The sequence below is a fragment of the Dromiciops gliroides genome, chromosome 1 (assembly GCF_019393635.1).
Source record: "Dromiciops gliroides isolate mDroGli1 chromosome 1, mDroGli1.pri, whole genome shotgun sequence".
Taxonomy (NCBI): Eukaryota; Metazoa; Chordata; class Mammalia; order Microbiotheria; family Microbiotheriidae; genus Dromiciops; species Dromiciops gliroides.
In genome coordinates, this window is record NC_057861.1 from 48936093 (window position 1) to 48954714 (window position 18622).

Here is an 18622-nt window from a genome sequence, read left to right on the forward strand (position 1 = left end):
GGAGGGAGAATGAAGGAAGAAGGCAGGAGAAAAGAGGGAATAAGGGAACAGGTATAGGCCAGTAGAGAAAGAACACAACTCATTTCATAGGTTTCACACAGGGAGACACTGGAGAGATCAATCTGTGGAACCCGCTTCTGAAGTGGAAAGAACCCCAGGCTGGGAATTAGGGGGCCCAGTTTCTAGTCTAGGCTTCTGAAACCCAGGGTGATTGAGGTGCCTTGCTCAAAGACACACGGCTCATACGGAGTAGGATCAGGATCTGAAGACATTTTTGCCGACTTCAGAACTATTACCCTGTCTAATCTATCACATCAGGGATTACAGGGTTCATTCTTCTGTGGAACTGGAGTTCCACGTAAGAGTATGGACATCTGTTTCTCTCCATCCTCTCAGGGGGCAACCACGAGCACTTAATCTGTCCTGGGAGCTGGAGGAAAGACAGAAATCAACGAGGACCGGCACCCAGCCCTTAGAGAACTCAGTGTCTGAAAAGGCGTGAGACAAGACTGCAATACCAAGCAGGGAGCTGGTGTGTTTGGAAGGCTTAGAACAGGGTGTAGTGGAGGAGGGAGAGACCACTTGTGGCTAGGGGAGGTCAGGAGAGATTTCCGGGAGAAGGTACCATTTGAGTCGGACTTTGAACAAGGAATAGGATTTCAAATTATAGAGTTGGGGGGGGGGCAGGGGGGAGAGATGGAATGGAAGAGTCTTCCAAGTCTCGGGTGTGTGTGTGGGGGGGCAGGACTGGACTATTGGTTAAGGAAAGCATTAGAAGCAGAAAAGCATGAGATCTTTTTTTCCCCCTTTAAAGGTTTTATTTGCATAAAAGAATGAGGAAAATAGGAGCAAGTTTCCATTGTATCATGTGGGGGGGAATACTCTGTGAAAAAAAATGCTTCTCATTTTGAAAGTACAAGATCTTTATGAACCCCCTTGAAATAAGCATATGGTCAAGTCCATTTTACAGATGAGAAAACTGAAGTCCTCAGAGAGAAAAGGAGGTCATAGTAAAGGTCAGTAGTAGAGGCAGCTTTTGAGTTCGACCTCTCTGCGTACCCCATTCTAGTGTTCTTAAAACTGCTCTACCTTGGGGGCAGCTAGGTGGCGCAGTGGATAAAGCACAGGCTCTGGATTCAGGAGGACCTGAGTTCATATCCAGCCTCAGACACTTGACACTTACTAGCTGTGTGACCCTGGGCAAGTCACTTAACCCTCATTGCCCTGAAAAAAAAAAAAACAAAAACCCCTGCTCTCCCTGATGTGAGATATAGATAAGAGAGGGTAAATCAAATAATCCTGGAGTGTATCACGGAAGACCTCGTGGAGGTGAGGTGGCCTTGAAATGCAATGGAGTGGAAAGAATGGCAGGCTGAGAGTTAGGGGGTCCAGTTTCTAGTCTAGGCTATTTTGGGGGGTGGGGCAATGAGGGTTAAGTGACTTGTCCAGGGTCACACAGCTAGTAAATGTCAAATGTCTGAGGCTGAATTTGAACTCATATTCTCCTGAATCCAGGGCCAGTGTTTTATCCACTGCATCATCTAGCTTCCCGCAGGCTATTTTTTTTTTAAACAGAACTATAATTTTACTGGCATAGGGAGCTTTCAGGGAAGAAAACACAGAATTTTTGTTGACTCTGAGGCCAGCTCTTTCTTCACCACCCCTGGCAGCCTTTCCAGCCTGTCTGTACCATGAATTAAATTGCTGTAGGCCCTTGGGTAAGTACACTGACCTCCCTGAACCTCGGCTTCCCCTCCTTTACTAGAAAAAGGCCAGATTCAGGGGTCTCAAGGATTTCCTCCAATGTTGACATTTGGGGTTCTAAGGTGACCAGGGTTCCGATGACTGCGGTAAGCCTTGAGTCTTATTTTTTCTCAAATATAAAATATGAGAGTTGGACTCCACACCCTCTAAGGTGACTTCCAGTATTAAGTCTAGCATGCTATTCTATTTCTAAATTCACAAACCTCCAGCAAATCTCTTATTTCCTCTGGGATAAAATGCAGGCTCCCCTGTTTGGCACTGAGAGCCCTTCACCACCTTGCTCCATCCCACCGCTGGACTGATTTCATGTTATTCCCCCTCATACACATCACAGCCCATTTATGGTGTGCATGACCTCCCATCTCTCTCCTCTTTGCCTCTACCCAGACCTTCTTAATAGCAGGAGTTCTCTCCCTCTTACCTTTGTTCATCTCTTGGAACCCTCACAGCATCCGAGGCTCAGATCAAGGGCCATTTCCTACAAGAGGCCCTTGCTGATTCCTCACAAGTTTTCAGTGCTTCCCCTTAAATTACTTTGTGTTTATCTAATATGTATTTTGGAGGGGGCAGCTAGGTGGCTCAGCGCATAAAGCGCTGGGCCTAGAGTCAAGAAGACTTGGGTCAAGTTTGCTTCTGTTACCTTGACCTGGCCAAGGTGGAGCCCTGACTCTGGCCCAGCCCCAAGTGACTTTAGGATCAGAAATAGCCCATGGGGGGAAGCTAGGTGGCTCAGTGGATAAAGCACCTGCCCTGGATTCAGGAGTACCTGAGTTCAAATCCAACTTCAGATGCTTGATACTTACTAGCTGTGTGACCCTGGGCAAGTCACTTAACCCCCATTGCCCCATGGAAAAAAACAAACAAACATGGGAGAAATAGTCCATGGGCTTCATACCTGCTTTGATAAATGCCGAAAGTTCCTAATAGCAATGAAATTACAGGGCCCATCCAAAAGAAGGTGGTTATTTATTTGGGGACATGTCATTCATCTCTAGTAGAATGTAAACTCCTTGAGCACAGGCTCTTTTTTTTCTTTGTAGCAGGGCATCTAATGTGGTGCCACTACATACATAGTAGGTGCTTAATTAATATTTATTGAATTGAATTGAATTTGATTAAAGAGGCTTCTTAGCTCACAAAGAATCCTACCAGCCCTGACCTACTGTGATCTAAGGGCCCTCCCGGCTCTGACATCCTGTGTTCTAAGTACACTCCCATGTCTGCCATCCTGGGTTCTAAGGGCCCTCCCAGCTCTGCCATCCTGGGTTCTAAAGGCCCTCCCAGCTCTGACATCCTGGGTTCTAAGGGCCCTCCCAGCTCTGACATTCTGGGTTCTAAGGGCCCTCCCAACTCTGACATCCTGGGTTCTAAAGGCCCTCCCAACCCTGACATCCTGTGTCCCAAGGGTCTTCCTAGCTCTGAAATTCCATGTTCTAAGGGCTCTCCCAGCTCTGACATTCTGGGTACTAAGGGCCCTCCCAGCTCTGACATCCTATGTTCTAAGGACCCTCCCAGCTCTGACATTCTAGGTACTAAGGGCCCTCCCAACCCTGACATCCTGTGTCCCAAGTTCTTCCTAGTCCCAACCCTGACATCCTGTGTCTTCCTAGTTCTGAAATTCCATGTTCTAAGGGCCCTCCCAGCTTGGATAGTTGATATTCCAGGCTTCCTTCAAATTCTGACAATCTGTGTTCTAAGGATTTTTCTGACTTCTAAAAAAAGTTTACATTTGGGAGTGGCATTCTTGTCCCACCTCAGAGTGCCTATTACTTCCCTGTCCTCCAACAGGGAACATCTAGCAACTTTCCCGGAAGTTGGAGGCCTTGGATTTCTGCTCACCACATCATCTATGCTGCCTCCCTGTAAGGCAGGAGCTGTAGCAACACCCAATTCTTCTCCGGAGGACACACCATTTTGGCAGAAACTCAATCCCTGCTCCCTGTTCCCTCGGGATGGGTGAGCTTCCTGCCCTTAGGAAGCCCAGGCTGCCAGGCTCCCAGGATCTGATCCTTCAGCCACCACCTCCTCCTCCCCCTGCCATAGGAAACAGACACACTTCTGGGGGACAAGGAGATCCCTGTGTGGTCCACTCCCTTTGCTAATAGCAGGTTTGGGGCTGCAGGTGTGGATGGGAGGTGGCGCCTGAGGGAGCGGAACAGGGATCAGCTTACTGCCAGCCACCACCTGAGTGTTCCATTGGAACCTGGGGCAGTGTGACAGACACAGGCAGGCTTTCGTGGTGGATGGTTGGACGCAGCTCCAGCCCCCTCCCCTTGCCCCGGCCCCCCCTCCAACTTCTAGAACCCAGGACCAGTGGGTTTAGAGACCGCCTCCCTCCCTGGTTCTCCTCATCCCCAGGGGACTGCCTCCACCATGGGCACCCTGAGCTGTGGACCCCCTCCTCCCCGCCTGCCTGGTGCTCTTCTGGCCCGACGGGCCACCGTGTGCCAGCTGGGTGAGACAGGCCAGAAGAAGACATCGGGGATCACTACGTGTGAGATTGGTATGTGCCCGCTGGGCCCTTCAGTAGAAGGAGATGGGAGGGGGGGGACACAACAGAAGAGATCCTAAGCACCAGAATGGGTTGAAGCCACACCCTCCTCGGCTCCCATGCCCCAGTCTGCCTAGGTAGAGAGGGACTTCCCAAACCACATGTCTCTGAGTGACTGGCTGGCTTCTCCTATGGGGTCTTGGCAGTGCTGGGTAGGGTGGGAGGGTATGAGCCTGAAGAATGAGGAGGGAGGGGAGTGATCAGGAAATGTTTAAGGCTCTCAGAAACTCCCTTTCACTCCCTCCCTTCCCCTCTCCCCAAACCTGACCTATGAAGACCGAACCAGCTAAGGGCCAGCAGAATGGGGGGGGGCCCTCTCCGGTGGGTGGGTTGTGATAGCTCCCGCCTGGGGCTAAGGGCCCCCCATTCTTAAGGGCCCTGAGAGCAAAGCCATAGCCCAGGGTGAGGGCATCCCCCACCTCTCCCGGTGCTTCTTGAATTGAATTGAGGGGCCCCTTCATGGGGTTGTAGGTCCGGGGCCCGACCTGTTCTGTCTTCCCTCGACCGTGGGCTATATCAGCCATGACTTCACCAAGAAGGCTAGCCCAGCGTACTCCTTCCTCAGCAGGCCCAGCGATGGTAAGGAGTGGGGAAGAGAAGCTACGGGAGAGAATTGAAGGCAAGAAAGGAAGAGGAGAGATTTGGGGAGGGGGAGGGAGAGATCTGAGGAGGGAATTGAAGGGTGGGGAGGGAAGGTAGGTATGGGGAGTGGAGAGGATGGGTGAGCAGAGAGGACAGGGAGGAAAAAGGACAGGAAGAGAGAAGAGACCAAAAAACTCCAATGAGACAAGTTAAAGGCAGCTAAGGAGAGAGGCAGGGTTGGGGTGGGGAGAGAGGATGTGGGAAGACAGATGTCAGATGGGGAGAGAGAACAGGGAAAGGGCTGATGACGAGGTCTCCTCATTGTCCCTGAGGGCAGCAGTGGGGGGCTCTGCCCACTTCTGAGTATGGGGGGGGCGGAGCTTAGAGATATGGGGAATGGTGGGGCAGCCCCAGGCCTTCCAGGGGGTCCACCGAGAGCAGAAGGAGAAGTGGGGGGATTTCTAATGGACTTTGACTCTGTGAGAAGGAAGGGCCGCCCTCTCCTTGGCTCTGGAGACCCCAAGGGTTTTTTTTTTCTAGAGGAGAGGAATAGGGGGGTAAGGGGAGTTGGGGGGTAAGAGGAGCTGGAGGCTCACTTCTTCTGTGAAGAAGGGAGGGGGTGGGAGGCTGGAAGGGGATGGAGGTGGGCCAGGTCGTGCCTGGGCTGGATCTCACTGGCTCTCAGGTCTGCTGTCTTTGTACTGCTCAGATCTGGGGCAGATGTGGTCCTGGGCTCTGGCTGGCCTTCAGGAACACCTGAATGCCCTGCTGGGCACTGTCACAGGGCTCCAGGGCCATGTATCCAACCCGATCCTACCCTTCTCTGGGCCTCTCAGCTCCTGGGCCCAGCCCAAGCCCCCTCCTCCTAAGCCCAATGCCCTTTCTCCTCCTTCCCCCCTCCTTACCAGCTACTGACTACCTGATTTTAATCATACACACTTAGGTATGTATGTGTGTGTGTGTATTTCTGTGTCAATACGTACTATCTCTGCACATACACATATATATAGATTGGTACGTGTATGTATGTATACATGCATGTATGTATTTGTGTGGCTGCATGTAGTCATCTGTATATGTGCATTTATTATTTGTGCCTGTGTATGTACTCATACAATACATGTATCTCCCTCACACATATTTGCAAGCACAGCTGCATGTCCCTATCTGCATGTATCTGTACCTCTCTATGATGTATGCACATACATGTGTGTGCTGTATAAATGGGTGCATTTATTATCTGTGCCTGAGTATGCACTTATACAATGAAGGTATCTGTCTTACATGTATTTGCAGGCACATCTACATGTCTCTATCTGCATGCATGTGTGTGAGTGTGTGCATGTATGTGTCTAGAAAAATCATCATAGTAAAAACACTGACCTTGGAGTTGAAAGATTTGGGTTCAAGTTCTAGTTTATCCACTGACTCCCTTTGAAACCTTCAGTCTCTTTGGGTCCCAGTTACCTCATCTGTGAAATGGAGTCAATTGTGCCGCCCCCCCAACCCTGCCACACATCACAAGCACCTGAAGCATGATGTAAGTGTGACCTTTACACATATGCACATGCTTTGTTCTTTGTGCAAAATCATGTTTGTCTGGACATGTGTAAGCCCCTGTATCCCCTCTGTGTGAGTCTGTCTAGAAATCACAGACCTAGGTATCGTTTTAGTTTTCTTTTTTGCAAGGTAATTTGGGTTAAGTGACTTGCCCAGGGTCACACAGCTAGTAAATGTCAAGTGTCTGAGGCCAGATTTTAACTCAGGTCCTCTTGACTCCAGGGCCAGTGCTCTATCCACTGTGCTACCTAGCTGCCCCCTGGATGTCTTCTTAGTGGGCATGCAAATTAGAAATGTGACATGTGGGGCAGCTAAGTGGCGAAGTGGATAGAGCACTGGCCCTGGAGTCAGAAGGACCTGAGTTCAAATCCAGCCTCAGACATTTAACACTTACTAGCTGTGTGACCCTGGGCAAGTCACTTAACCCCAATTGCCTCACACACACACACACACACACACACAAAAATAAATGTGTCATGTGTGCTTACTTCATCTGTGCTTAAACTGAAATCTGATCAGCACTCACAGCATACCTATTATTACTTCCTGGGCTAGGGGCCCAGCACTATAGAGATGGGCAAGGTCTGCTCTTGCAGCGTTTACTGTCTCTGTGTACAGGATGTTGTGTGCACAGGATGCAAGTGAGTGTGCCAACCAATGGAGCTCATACATATAAAGCTCTGTGCAGACCTCAGAGCACCATGCAAATGTTTCTAATAGTTTCAATAGCTGATCCTCATCCTTCTCCTCATCCACCAGTCAACAAGTATTTATTAAATGTACCAGACACTATGTTAAGCTCTGAGGATACAAAGAAAAAGTGAAATAAATAGTACCTGCCCCTGAGGAACTTACATTCTACTGGGAATATAACATGCAAATAGATTTATTATAATAATAATTATTAGCGGGGGCAGCTAGGTGGCACTGTGGTTAAAGCACCAACCTTGGATTCAGGGGGACCTGAGTTCAAATTCGGCCTCAGACACTTGACGTGGTACTAGCTGTGTGACCCTGGGCAAGTCACTTAACCCCCATTGTCCTACAAAAAAAAATAAAAATTATTATTATTAGCTGTTGTCAATATAGAGATTAAAAGCTCTCCTCACAGCAGTTCTGTGAAATAGGAAATGCAAACATTTCTATCCCTGTTTCACAAGTAGGGAAACTGAGGCTCAGGGAAGGACTTGCTCCAGGTCACAAAGCTACGAAGGGGAAGAGCCAGGACTGGAACTCAGATCTCCTGACTGCAAGTTCAGAGATCTCTCCGCTGTCTCTAATATGAAATGGCTCATATGCCAACAGAGATGCATAAAGCCAAGGTGGCAAGGCAGCACAGGGGATGGGACACTGGACCACTGAGTTCAGATGTGGCCTCACATACATAGTTGTGTGATGTTGCACACAGGCACAAATAGACAAGTCCCTTAATCCATGTATGCCTCAGTTTTAGCTCCTGTAAAATGGAGAAATGGTGAGGAATACAACATGTGAGTAAAATGGAGATAGTTATAGCACTTGCCTCCTAGGGTTGTTGTGAGGATAAAATGAGACAAATATTTGTAAGACTCTTTGCAAAAAAAAATATAGTGCCATATAAATGCTAGCTATTATTATTAATATTGTTGTTTTCGTCACCTATTACTGTGTGATCCATGACAAGTTACTTGACCTCTCTGAGCCTCAGTTTCCTTCTCTATAAAGTGGGTATAATGACAGGTACATTCCCTACCCCCCTGGGGCCATTGAGAGAAAAATGCTTTATAAACCATGAAGTTCTCTAGAAGGAGGGGCTGCTGCTATCGTAGGATGTCTTGATGTGGAGGGCAGAGGAAGACACCTGGACTGAGGAACAGTTGGACTGTAGCGATTCAATTCTATTCGATTCAATTCAAGTCAATTTAATAAGCATCTGTTAAATGCCTACTATGTGCCAGGCTTTGTCCTAGGAGTTGAGGACAGAATACCCTGCCCTCAGGGAGTTTATATTCTACTTGGGTCAAGTGGGGAATGCAACATGTACATAGCTAAGAAAATACAAAGCATACTCAAATGCAAAGCAATTGGGGCTCTGTGGGGACTGGGCAGGGACCGGGAGATGGTCCTGGAGGAGATCCTTGCTACCCTTCTGACTTTACTTTCCATCTAGTCTGAATACAAACTGTACATAGCTGATTATTTGCGTGTTGCTTCCCCCATTAGATTGTAAGCACCTTGAGGGCAGGAGCTATTTTTTGCCCTTTTTTTTTTTATCTCCGATTCTTTTTTTTGGTGATGCAATTGGGGTTAAGTGACTTGCCTGGGGTCACACAGCTAGTAAGTGTCAAGTGTCTGAGGCCAGATTGAACTCAGATCCTCCTGACTCCAGGGCTGGTGCTCTATCCACTGTGCCACCTAGCTACCCCTGTATCTCCGATTCTTTTTTTGGGGGGGGTGAGGCAATTGGGGTTGTGACTTGCCCAGGGTCACACAGCTAGTAAGTGTTAAGTGTCTGAGGCTGGATTTGAACTCAGGTCCTCCTGACTCCAGGGCCAGTGCTCTATCCACTGCACCACCTAGCTGCCCCTGTATCTCCCATTCTTAACACAGTGCTTTTTAAAAACACACACACACACACACACACACACAGAGGAAATGCTTCTTGACTGACTGAGTGATTGACTAGGTGATTTACTGAGTGATTTTCTAGAAGGCTGAGGTAAAGAGGGTATAGCTTGTACAAAAGCAAGGAGGTGGGAGATGAGATTTTGTATATGGGGAGTAACAAGAAGGCCAAATTGTACAGGAAATATTCGATGGGTAAGGTGGAATACTTAAGAAATTAGAAAATGTGTTAGAAAAGTCAGGACTGAGATTGACCCAAGGACTCTGGGATAGGGCAAGAGAAAGAGGGGCAAAGCATACAGGGGCTGTGCCTACTAGGAGTTGCCAAGGGGGCTGGTATCTGGGGCTTTGGCCTCTCTCCCCACTTCTCTCCAGTGACCCGACGAGATTCCAGCCCTGGGCCCTGTTATTTCGTGCAGCCCAACATTACCCGTTTTGGTCGGAGCAGTGCCCCTGCCTACTCCCTGCAGTCCCGCACCAAGCCCAAAGGTGAGTTGCACAGGGATCTGGCTCCCTGTTTCTCCTACAGACTCTTGCCAAGCTCTTCTGCTTCTTGGTATCCCCCTTTGCCCAATGTGGTTTATAGATCCTTCGAGTGAGAAGGGATCATTGAGGCCACTATCAGATTGGATTCCTCCAGTCCAGTGATGAGCTCCTATCAAGACAAACCCATTGCATTATGGGGCAGCTCAGATGATTAGAATGTTCTTCCTTCTGCTAAGCTGAAACTCATGTCCTCATAACACCCCCCCCCCATTTATTTTAGTTTTGTTCTCTGGGGCCATGCACAACAATTCTTTGTTTGTTTGTTTGTTTGTTTTAGTGAGGCAATTGGGGTTAAGTGACTTGCCCAGGGTCACACAGCTAGTAAGTGTTAAGTGTCTGAGGACAGATTTGAACTCAGGTCCTCCTGACTCCAGGGCTGGTGCTCTATCCACTGCGCCACCATACACAACAATTCTATTCCCCCTGCCCTGCCATGACCCTTTGGACGTTAGAAGTAAACAGTCCTATGTTTTTAGTCTTCGATCCACTTCTTCAGCTGTTCTCCATCTTCTTAGCATCCTGCTTCCTCCCCATCCTAAGCTAAACTTGGAGAGGCTTATCATCAGATTCACCACAGGGTGGTGAATTTGTCAATCTCCACAACTTTCCAAGTTGTAGATATGTGGTGGTCTGAATTGAAGGGGGGCAGATCCACAGGGATGAAATTACAGAACCTTGAACTAATGAAGCGGATGTTAAATCTTACACCTAGGCTCAAATAAACAAACAAACAAAAAACCCAGCATCAAGATGGGGAAGCCACGGCTAGATAAGAATTTGTGCAGAAAAAGAGCTGGAGGGTTTTAGGGACCAAGAGTTCAAAATGAGTCAGCAGTGTGACATGATAATTAAACAAGCTAATGAGCATCGTATCCAGACCAAAGAAGGTGATGGTCTTACTGGATCTTGGTCTGGCCAGATCACTTGTGGAATACCATTTTCACTTTTGGGTGCCATAATTTACGAGGGACATTGACAAGCAGAAGAAATCGACCAGTTATGCTGAGGGGAATGAGGGCTAAAAACTCATCTGTATGAATGAATATCAAATTGAAAGAACTGGTGATGTTCAGCCTAGAGAAGAAGAGATTGGGGGAAGGGACATATTGTAGCCTGTCTTCAAGAATCTGGAGGGGGAGGGTCATGGGGAAGAGGGATCAGACTGAAAGTGCTTCATCCCTGAGGAAAGTCACAGGACCAGCTGGTGGGAGTTTTATGGAAATATTAAAAAAAAACATGTAGGGAAAAAAGTTTCTTACAGTCAATGCTATCCCCAAATGGAAGGGGCCGCTGGGAAAGACTGTGGCCAGGCTTCACCAGAGGTGAAAGCAAGGGATGCTGGATGACTATTTCTAGGTGGTAGATCCAGAGCTGGGGTTCATAACTTTTGTTGTGTCCTTGAATTCAATGCACCCCTTTTCGGAATGAAGTTGGTAACTAATGGAAGGGAAGGCTAATTTTCAGTTAGAGGTGAGGGAAAATTAAGATGACCCTTTCCCCTCCCCATCCAATTTCGTGATATCAGGTTAAGAACCTTTGAGAGAGAGAGGGCAGCTAGATGGGACAGTGGATAGGGCACCAGCCCCGGAGTCAGGAGGACCTGAGTTCAAATTCAGCCTCAGACATTTACTAACGGTGTGATCCTGGGCAAGTCGCTGATCCCCAATTGCCTAAAAACAAACAAACAAACAAAAAAGCCACCTTTAATGGAGAGATAATCCTGTTCAAGTACAAGTTCAACTGTCCTCTAAAGTCCTTTCCAACTCTGAGATGCCGTGATATGGTCGTTGTCATTCAATTAAACAAATATGTATTGAGTGTCTACTCTGTTTAGGATTCTTGTGCTTAGAGTTGGGGGTGCCAGCACCTCACCTCTGTCTGCCTCAATTTCCTCATCTGTAAAATAAGGATAATAATTGCACCTACCTTGCTGAGTGGTTACGAGGAACAAATGGGATAACGTATGAGGCATTTTGCAAACCTAAAGTGCTATGTGGTTGGTGATGATGATAAAATAAAAAAGGACAATGATCCCACCTTCCAGGAAACATAATATGAGATTACAAGGGAAGTAGTGAGAGATACTAAGGACAGATTCAAATAAAATGTTGTAAGAATTTTCAAAGAAGGAAATGATGCTTTTCCCTGGGCGATTGTGGAAAAGGTAGCACCTGAACTAGGGTCCTGGATAAAGGAAAGAATGTCACCTGATGGGGACAGAGCAGGAAAAGAATGTCCCTTTTAGGCAGAGGGTCCAGCATGCACAAATGCATGAAGTAGGCAGAGTATGGGACATGGTTAAGGGGCAGAGAATCAACTCTTCAGCAAGAATAGGAACACAGGTCTAGAGCTGGAAGGGACCTCAGAAACCAAGTCCAACTGCTTCATTTTACAGTTGAGAAAACTGAGGCACAGAGAGTTTAAGCAACTTGCCATGGGGCACACAGCTAGTAAACGTCTGAGGCAGGACTTAAAGCCAAGTCTCCCTTTCTCCAGATTCAGCACTCAATCCATGACCCCAGTCTGTCTCTCTAACAGCAAGAATGAGAGAAGTAGAAAAGAAGTCTGGGAATGGTAATTGAACCAGATTGTGAAAGGCTTTAAATGTCAAGAGAAAAGTTGGAATTTTAGCTCCAATCCAGTGGGAGCCTGAACTGATAAACTGAAGTTTTATCAGCAGGGGTGGGTGACTCTAGGCATTTGTATTCTACAGATCTGGAGGTGACACCTGGCCCTGGCGCCTACAGCCCGGAGAAGGTACCTCCCATCAACCAGCCAAGACCTCCTGCTTATAGCCTGGGCTTGCGTATCCCCCGATGCCGCCTGATGGACTCTGTCCCAGCCCCCAACAGCTATAACTTGCCCTCTCTGTGGGGCTCCCAGATCTTTACCAAACCTTGCAGCCCCAGCTACTCAGTGTCTGGTCGAACGGCCCAGGCCCGCTTCACTGAAGACCCATCCCAGCTCCCAGGGCCGGGTCAGTATGAGTGTCCAGATCCGGATGCCTACAGGCAGCGCCGAGGGCCTGCCTATTCCATGTTGGGCCGCCCTTGTGCTCCTCGCCCCCTCTTCCAGACACCAGGTCCTGGTGCCCACAACCCTGAGCAGGTCACAGTGCACTGGACCCGGGCACCTGCTTACTCCCTGGGAATTCGCCACTCCAAGTTTATTACCCCTCTGGTCACAAACAGCACAGCTTGAGCATCCTCGAATGCCAATTCTCTCTCTCTCTCTTTCTCTGTCGAAGCAGGGCCTCTATATCACTGGGTTTGAGAGAGCAGAGAACTGGGAATTTGGAGAGAGAGAGAGAGAGAGAGAGAGAGAGAGAGAGAGAGAGAGAGAGAGAGAGAGAAGGGGAGAGAGAGAGAGAAGGGGAGGAGAGGAGAGAGGGAGAGAAAGAGGAGAGAGAGAACAGAGGGAGAGAGAGAAGGAGAGAGGAGAGAGAGAAGAGAGAAGAGAGAGAGAGAGAGAGAGAGAGAGAGAGAGAGAGAGAGAGAGAGAGAGAGCGAGCTTGGCAGGGATTGGGATGCCTAAGTTTGGTTCCCTGATCTCTTTGGGTTTGCCTCAATTTTTCTATCTTGTGAGATATGGGTGAGATACAGACATTATATCTGCTTCCTCCTTTCCCCAGGGCCTAGTGAGAATAGAAGGAGGCCATGACCCTCAGTTTCTCTGTCTGTAGCAGGAGAGGGTTGAACAGATGATCTCTGAGATCCCTTCCAACTCTTATGACCTAAGACCTATGGCTGGAGAGGATTAGAGATCACCAGGGAAGGTCTCAAGAGGCCCAGGGCAAGGTGGGATGGTGGGACCCTCTTGTCTGTGAATTCCTTCCCTTCTTGAACCAATGTCTCACCTCGAATTTGCCTATCCTTGGTGGGGGTAGTGGAGATCCTCACTTAGGAGAAAGATGTTCAAAAGCCAAATCCTCTCCTTCCTTCCAGAGGGGAAGCAGTGAACCCAAGGCCCAGCCTGGGAGAGCACCCCAAGAGAGCCCCCAATGCCTTACAACTAATCCCCAAGCCTCTTCTTCCGCAGAAACCTAGAATCAGATTCTAGGCTATTGATGTTGCTATCTCTCTCTCTCTCCCTAAGGCGTCTGTTCTAGAAATCCAGTACCCTAGAGATCAGCCACCAATCTACACCTGGTCCTCAGATCTACTCCCTTTTCCTTGACCTTGGTCCCCTTCCCATTCACTGCCTCAATCCACCTCCCAGAGGCTGGGGAGTGGGCATACATGACACTATTCAGCTCTGCTCCATTTCCCCAGGACTTCTCTTCCCCCCCCCCAAGGCTGTGGGTTCCTGTGACCTTTGAGGGAGGCCCCAGCCACAGAGGGGTCACAAGAGTCAATATCCGGCCTGCAACTCCCACCCTTACCTCCAGTCAACACATCTATAGCTACAAAGAACATGCTGTAAAAAATAAAACTGTCAATAAATTGGTACCTAGAGGAGGTTGGTAGTAGTTGCACTGCCCAGGGGAGGTCAGGGGCTTTGCATAGCTCTTCATGCCTAATGTGAGTGAAGGCTGTTTGTAGCTCTCTGGTGGAGGATACAATGGGTGTAGAGCATCCAACTCAAAAATGCCTTGGGGAAGTTGGATTGATGAGAATTAAGTCTGTTGGGTATTCATTCACTAATTCATTCATTCATTCGTTCATTCATTCATTCATTCATTCTATTCCTCATTCATGCCTTCCTTTCTCACCCTCTCTCTTAGTCATGGGGCTCCTCAGATCCCATTTAGGATGGTTAGGCAATGAGAAGACCTGCTACCACAGGGAATGTCTTCCCTCATCCCCTCCTCCTTCACTTAGGTGACTGAGACTCAGGGAAGGTAACTGACCTCTCTGAGCTCACCTAGCCACTTGGTGGCAGAGCCTGTACTAGAATACAGTGTGTTTAGACTCTTTTCTGCTGCCTCCACATGCAGAGGACCCTCTCTATGGCTGGTCCAATCTCTTCCTGGGACAAACTGGCTTCCCCTTCCCTTCCAATAAGTCACCCACTTAGGCTGAAATGTAGGGACAGTCTGGGATGGTTAAAGCACTTGAGGAGTGGAGTGTGAGGGCATAGGGAAGGGTCTGTATGCTCCACTGTCCAAGAAATATGTCCTAGCCTGCCCACCTTGTCCTCTGCATCTCCTCCCTCCCCTAATCTCTGTCAGTACAGGGTCACCTTCCACCTTCACCCCAAATGGTGAGTGTTCTGGATAAGTGACAACAGCTGGTTTCTTTTGCTTTGAGCAATGCCAGAAGAACATATGGCATTATGGGATAGAGATATGGTTAGGCAAAAGAGAGAGACAGACCAGACTGAGTGAAAAAAAACCAACACAAAACTAAAAATAAACCAGAGGGACAGTCTAGAAGAGGGATTCTTTCTTTTTCATTTCATAAATCCCTTTGGAAGCCTGTTAAAACTTATAGACCCCTTTTCAGAATAATGTTTTTTGTGGGGTTTTTTTGGTGAGGCAATTGGGGTTAAGTGACTTGCCCAGGGTCACACATCTAGTGTCAAGTGTCTGAGGCTGGATTTGAACTCAGGTACTCCTGAATTCAGGGCTGGTGCTTTATCCACTGTGCCATCTAGCTGCCCCATTATCTTTTTTTTTTTTTTTGGTGAGGCAGTTGAGGTTAAGTGACTTGCCCAGGGTCACACAGCTAGTAAGTGTCAAGTGTCTGAGGCTGGATTTGAACTCAGGTCTTCCTGAATCCAGGGCCAGTGCTCTATCCACTGCGCCACCTAGCTGCCCCGCAGAATATTGTTTTTAAGTGCATAGAATGGAGAGAGAAACCAATTATTTTGAAATATGGTTCTCAAAATATTTTTAAGTATTTTATTATTTTCCAGTTACATATAAGGATAGTTTTCAACATTTGTTTTCATAGAATTTTTAGTTCCAAATTTCCCCTTCACCCTCCCTTCCCTCCCTCCTCCCCAAGATGGAAAGCAGTCTGATATAGGTTATATATGTACAATCACATCAAAATATTTTTAAAAAATATAAGTTCATGGACTCCAGGTTAAGAACCCCTAGGACTCTAGGAAAAATACATAGATATGATGATATTAACAGAAGAGTGGAAAGAGAGGAAGAAAAATACAATAGGGAGAGGAAGGAAATGAAAGTTAGGGGAAATTATCTCCATTATCAGGGTGCACAAGCAGAAATCTGTACAAACAAGGAGAAGGAGGTGGGGGAGCAGCTGACACTTGAACTGGTCAAGGGAGGGAAGAATACACAAAGACAGGTAGAGAAATACATTTCACTCCACAAAGAAATAAGAGGGAAAGGGAAGAAGAAAGAAGGGGCAATTAGAGGGTAGGGTTGTTAAGGGATGGATTAATCCTAAGCAAAATGAGCTCAGTTACTAATGACGTACAAAAAATATTTCTAGCCCTTTTTTAAGGTGAAAAAGAATGGGTATCTGGGGGTGTGCCCATAAATTGAGGAACAGCTGAAAAAATTATGGTGGAATACTAGTGTGCTCTAAGAAGTTTTGAAGGGGATGGCATCAGAGAAACCCAGGAAGATGCAGAATGAAGTGAACAAAACTAGGAGAATTATTTATATATATAATGACTGTAAGGCCAATGGCTTTGAAAGAATTAGGAATTCTGATTGGCACAATGACCAACCACAATTCCAGAAGACTAATTAGGAAGCATTCTACCCACCTCCTGTTAGAGAGGTGAGGGACTCAGAGTATAGAGTGAGGCATATCATTGTTGTTATTTGGTACATGGTCAGTGCAGACATTTGTTTTGTTTAACCATACTTTTATGACAATGGTTTTGTTTTTCCTTCATTATTAATTGGGGTGAGGAGAGAAGTCAGATATTTGTTGATTGAAAAAAAAGATGAGTTGAAAGAGACAGACAGAGGTGTCTACAGATGGATCAGAGAGACATACAGGTCAGAGGAACAGATGGGCAGGTAACTAGGCAAGGGGCAGGAAGCTAAAGAAAGCTGACTGAGAATAGGCAGAGTGATGAAGAGGCCCTCAGGGAGAAATAGAAGACAATGCAGAACTCTATTTTAAGCCAACTCTTCAGTGGCCACTGGTATATCAATATGAGGAGGGGGGTTGCAAGGGGACAAGATGTGGAGTCAGGTGAGTGAAATGAAGTCCAGATTAGGGAAGGGAGTTCCCCAAGCTGATACAGTGAACTGGTGGCAGATGCAAGACTAGAACCCATCTCCTGACTCCTAATCTGGTATTTCCATTTCCCTTCTTTGCTCCTCTCCCCTCTGACCTTTAGAAGACATTAGATGGTCAGAATGGAAAGGGACCTTAGGGTTCATTGTTCCCAACCCTTCATTACATAGATGAAGAAAAGGGGCCCCAAGGAGAGGGATAGATGGGATTTCCCCACGGCTACAGAGTAAGTCAGGGCAAAGCCTGGACTAGGACCCAAATCTACTGACTTTCCAAATGCCATACTCTACCTACTGCACTATACTAACTGAATACCTATCATGTTCTCAGTCCTATGCTAGGTTCTACTGGGGACACAAAGAGTCCCTGACTATAACAGATTTATACTCTAAAAGGTCCCATTACTTAAAGTCAGTCCTGGGATCTGGGGTTTCTCCAAACAACAAAACCTGCAGCCCTGACCTAGGCTCTCTGCCCTGGGCTGTGTGCAGTCCTAGAATGCTTGTAGAGCCCACAGTTCCAAAAACAAGGGACTGCACGATGTTAGGTCTCTTCAGGCACCTTAGTTGAGGAGTTAGTTTCCAAGCCAGATGCCCCGATTTGGACAGTGTTAAAAACTTGCTTTAAGCTCAGAGGGTTGACGCTGTCCCTGGTCCTGCCCAGAGCAGGTCTGAAAGGGCGAGGTGTGGTGCCCCCAAATTGCCTGGTCCACTTAATCCAAGGCTCAAGAGAAGAAGGTTAAAGTCTCTGAACCTGGATCCATAGGGGTAGGGCCCAGAAGAGAGACTCTCCAGAAATGCCTCCCTTACTCAGGGTATCTACCACTGTTTGGAAGGCATAATAGCCACTTCTCTCTGTCTCTGTCTTTGTCTCTCTGTCTCTGTCTTTGTCTCTCAGTCTCTCTCTCTCTCTCTCTCTCTCTCTCTCTCTCTCTCTCTCTCTCTCTCACACACACACACACACACACACACACACACACACATCATGTACAAATGGAAGCAGACACATACGCCCACACTCTCACCAATCCCTCCCCGCCCCCACTCTTACCCTGTTTCCAGCCAGGGGCTGCCAATCCTGGCTGCCTGCGCTGCCCTCATCCTTCCCCATCTGCTCTGGAGCCTCCCCCTCTCCTAGCCCCACTTCCCCAGGGAGCAGGGGGTGGGGCACCAGAGTCTATGATCTTGTTTCTCCATTTTATTGATCCAGCTTGGAGCCTGAGCTAACCACCTCCCTTAACTCAGCTTCCACCGCCTTTCCATCCTACCTCACCAGCCCCATGTACATTCCTCCTTTTCTCGTTCCTTGGGGTTCAGCCCTAAGTCCCCAATCCAGGGGCCTTGGCAGAGTCCCACAGACTGTTTAAAGTTAATTAGAAGCCACCTTGGAACATAGTACACAAGACGTCAATGCTGGGAAAGTCCTTACAACGTAGAATGTTAGGGCTGTTCGAAGGCCCTTAGAACATAATATGTTTGTAGCTCTCTGGTGGGAACTAGAAGGGCCCTTAAAACATAGACTGTCAGAGTTGGGAGAGATCTTGTCCCTCACTTTACAAACGGGGAAAGTGAGGTCCTGAGATGAGAAAGAGCTTTTCTAAGCCCCCGGAGGGAGGAGCCAGTACAGAGGAGGAAGACTGCCCTGGTCTCTGACGCTTTGTGGGAATTGAAAGGTTCCTCAAATCTATGCTCGTGGGTGGGGAGGAGGTTGTGTCTGTTCCTCTACCTCCTTCATCAACCTTTCCAGCTCTCGGTGTTCAGCATAGACGTTCTCCATGCTGGGAGGGGCCAAGGCTAGGGTGTTGGAGGGAGGGGATACTCCCGGAATGGAGGGAGGCGGAAGGGGGGAG

General features: G+C 47.8%; 1 protein-coding gene across 1 annotated transcript; it reads left to right on the forward strand.

Annotated features, from left to right (window-relative positions):
* Positions 1-884: 884 nt before the first annotated feature.
* Positions 885-12808, forward strand: ODF3L2 (outer dense fiber of sperm tails 3 like 2). The gene is made up of 7 exons (XM_043990386.1): positions 885-1016; positions 1671-1718; positions 3553-3720; positions 4123-4267; positions 4787-4894; positions 9437-9550; positions 12321-12808. The coding sequence occupies exons 4-7, from the start codon at positions 4138-4140 to the stop codon at positions 12806-12808; spliced, it is 840 nt and encodes a 279-aa protein (XP_043846321.1). The 5' UTR covers positions 885-1016; positions 1671-1718; positions 3553-3720; positions 4123-4137.
* Positions 12809-18622: the final 5814 nt, after the last annotated feature.